Raw genomic sequence first — 4,014 nt, forward strand, 5'->3', positions numbered from 1 at the left:
GTGATGCAGCAGTTGATTCGAAGGCTAGATCGTATGTTTAGGTGAATGCGTAAAATTCATGGTAACCATAGATACATGCGGTTTCGAGCTCAGCCAAATGCAGATATGAATGCGTGAAACATACTGGAAAACAGTACAACAAAGTCTGTAAAAGACTATACCGGGGCTGCAGCAAGAACAGCTTTGCTCCGTTGCGATCCCAACTACATATTTTACCAATGAATTGTGAGCCTGTTACCCTCTCAAAAATTCGATGTTAACAAAATTCCACACCTATATACAAATCCTTTCCTTTTATCATTCGCCTGCCTTGACAATACATGGTAATATGAGTAGCCATGATAATTTCCTCAGCCTTCATCCCAATAAAATAAAAACATTCGAAATAATCGCATCGAAATGTAACAATCGACTTGAAACGATACAAAACATTCTTGATGAGTGATAGCACAGCTCAAAAGTAGTCTAACATCTGCAGGTATTGGTAAACACACACGCAGATAGATACATACACACATTGTGGCATGTATACTCCTACCGTTGGAATATCCTTTCTGATATTTACATATCTGTCATCCACACACGCATAGAGGTAAATACAGGAATCTAAGGTTTAAAGGTAAATAAAGTTCCTAGGGTTTGAAGGTAAATACACGTTTCTCAGGTTTGATAAACACCTACCCTTGGAACATCCCCTTCAACATCCCCTCGGTATCGGCCAGTTGTCCAAACACCGGTGCTAACAAGGGGTGCTCATACAGATCCGTCTTTGGGCGCAGTATTCTCTGCCCTACGCCCCACATCTGCACTGTAGTCCATGTCTGTGGCATCTAATACATCTCCCTGGTCTCTATCGTCAGCTCCATCTGTGCTTACTAACGTATCTGTGTGTTGTTCTTTATCCGTGTGGGTTGTTGCTGAAGGTGTATTGATCAGTGCGTGTATGCTTTGTTTGAGCATAGCCTCGGACCCCTCGTCAGATTGCCATGCCAATAGTATGCTGAGCGTAGTCACAGCCTCCTCATACTGCGTGAACCAAAGCGTGGACGATGATTTAGGTTCTATAAAAACAGTATATCACTGGCAAAAGTATAGAGACCAAACCCAGAGCCCATTCAGAAGTACATCCAACGGCCCATTGCGTGTATGAATGGTAATATGTCGGCACATGTCGCCCGGTTGTGTAGTTAGCTATAAACCCTCGACCGGAAAACATGCATCTTCGAACAAGCACAGGAACAACCGAATGTGATAAGCATCTTGCTGGACTAATAGACATCCACATCTCGAGCATAGCGCTTGGCTGGCATCTGAGAGTGGCACTTGTGCATCTCTGCGGTCTAACTGTACGATTGGACTACAGCGAACATTTACCCGATACACCTTAAATATATATATATAAATATATATATATTATAGCATAAGTACGCTCGCATATGCGGTTTTGTGTATGTACAAAATGTAGATAGCGCAACCCTACTAGAATTTGTTTCGCTGTGTGCCGCATCAGATAATGTATATGTCAGATATCACACACACCTTCCTATAATATACATATCAAGATACACACACACCCTCCTATAATATACATATCAAGATACATACACACTCTCCTATAATATACATATCAAGATACAAACATACCCTCCTATAATATACATATCAAGATACATACACACCTTCCTATAATACACGTATCAAGATACATACACACCCTCCTATAATATACATATCAAGTTACATACCACGCCCGCCTATGATATACATATCAAGATACATACACCCCCCCCACACTTTTTCCAGCGCGTAGTACGCCGCTCCCTTACGATACATGGCCTTGACGTACAGCAATCCCGACGGGTAGTGCACACTCGCAGCACATAAGGTAATCGCTTTGTTGGCGTCTGAAAGTGCCTTGTGCGCGTCCTTGAGCTCTAAGTGTGCAGTGGCTCGGTTCAACCATAGTGCAGCTGAGTCCGGCGTTTTATCCAACACACTCGTAAAAGCATTGCGTGCTTCTGTGTACAAGCCTGTATGTGTATGTGCGTCTGCGTTGGGTTCAGGAAATCGCAAAATCTGGACATGAGTTTCATAGGAATCTCAGAATTGTGTTCTACACATATACGCAAACTACGTGCTACTGTGCCGCGGCCTGCACGTATGTGTGTGTGTGTGTGTGTGTGTGTGTGTGCGTGTGCTGGAATGGATAGGTTACCATACGCGTGTACCAGACAGCACACAATTGTGAGTTGCCCGTGTGGGCCTCGCGTGCATCTGTGTATATTATTAGTATATGTGGTGCTTTGTGTTCGTGAATCCTGAGCTAAGACACAATTACACTTTGTGCAGACAAAGACAATCGACTATCACACCGCCAATGGCTATCTATATCTCCTCCAAAACAAACCCCCAAACAAAAGAGAGTATTGAATACACTAGCACATGCGCTCGCACGTCTAATGCAATACAACGCGTCGTATGCCATATTCATTCCGTTCTCAGAGAGTCAACAGGTCCCACCACGCATAATACAATACTGGTTTGAACAATACCATGCGAGGCACTGCAACCAGCGGATTGTCTTTAATAAACCCTTAATTTGTCTTCAATACAGTGCGTTCGTGTGTAATTAGTTGCAGCTATATACAACTGCCCTTGCGAAATTGTTCTCTACATGCTGCGCTATTGGCCTAAACAATGGCCCTGTGCATCCTTGTACACCGACCGAACAACTGTGAAGCTAGACATGTGTGTACTGTTTCTAGAGGATTGGATTTTAAGGTTTTGGGGTTTTGGGCACAAACACCCATACATGCACATAGCTAAACCTTACCTTTGTCGTAAAGATCGTTGCATGCGTGCTACGCAGTCGGATAGCATAGCTGCACCAACTCGTTCAGCAACGTGCATGTGCCCTGTCCAAACTCCACTTCACTGCCACACCTTACCTCTGCATTGATCCAACAAACATTGGACTTTAAAACGAACTGTCTGTATAGATCACAACGAACATTGGGCAGTATATAATGATGGGATGGATTGGGATGCATCGGTAGAAGCGGTTGGGTTCAATGCAAACGATGATATATAGTGGGATCGTCCAGCAGTAGAAGATATACGATTGTAGGGCTACGTGGTACAGACAATCTACACGATTGACCATAGTGTGTGTAGCTGGTAGAACAACACGTTTGACCACAGTGCATGTAGGTAGCATAGGCGACAGATAGACATGCGGAGGATGTGAAATAATAGAAGTTCAGATCTTTCCTGTTAACAGACACCGTCCTCGTAAACTAGACCCTATCGAACAACACATACCAACACACAGCCATGTCAATAGACAATCCTCCAGTGGAAGGAAGGCGGAATTGTGATATTTAGCCAAAACAGATATACAACCACATGATCTAAACTACCAAAAATTGTCCAACAGGTCCTGTTTGCTTTGCTGCACACCTGATAGGATAGTCAAAGGACTATCGGTCTGCGATCTAACTGTTGGCATTGTTTTAGGTCAAAGTTTGCGCAAACTTTAGGTCTCCCTATGTCCTTTATTTAAGGTTTAAGTGTACGCGAATATAGGGTCTGAATGTACCCAGATAGGCACCTGGTACCGACTGGGCCAATACAAGCGTGTGCACACGGCCAAACTGAGTTATGCATATCACAGATTAATCTCCACATACTCTCCACGTTCATTAATACAACGCACATACGGTTTGAGTGAACGAGGGTATGCGTTACCATCATAGTATTCACTACAGCGGTACACTAAAATAGAGTAATTTACTATTATGAACGTCACTGGACTTTCTTGATGCCCCCGTTAACTGGTTGTACGTTACCATACTAAGTGCGGCCCTGAAGCTATATTGAATCTCCAGTGCGTACATGTATGTACTATCCATGTGCATATGCAAAAGTAGAATATATATATATATATATATATATGTGCGTGTGTGTGTGTGTGTGTGTGTGTGTGTGTGTGTGTGTGTGTGTGTGTGTGTGTGT

General features: G+C 43.2%; 1 protein-coding gene across 1 annotated transcript in view; it reads right to left on the minus strand.

The window, feature by feature from the left end:
- Nucleotides 1–753: 753 nt before the first annotated feature.
- Nucleotides 754–4,014, minus strand: part of SARC_03139 (hypothetical protein) — a gene marked incomplete at both ends in the record, with an annotated part of 4,228 nt that continues 967 nt past the window's right edge. Inside the window, 2 exons of the mRNA XM_014303075.1 lie at nt 754–1,026; nt 1,795–2,048. Of these exons, the coding sequence (XP_014158550.1) occupies nt 754–1,026; nt 1,795–2,048 (527 nt within the window). The remainder of the gene's footprint in view (nt 1,027–1,794; nt 2,049–4,014) is intronic.

Source organism: Sphaeroforma arctica, assembly GCF_001186125.1.
Source record: "Sphaeroforma arctica JP610 unplaced genomic scaffold supercont1.154, whole genome shotgun sequence".
In the NCBI taxonomy this organism is placed as follows: Eukaryota; class Ichthyosporea; order Ichthyophonida; genus Sphaeroforma; species Sphaeroforma arctica.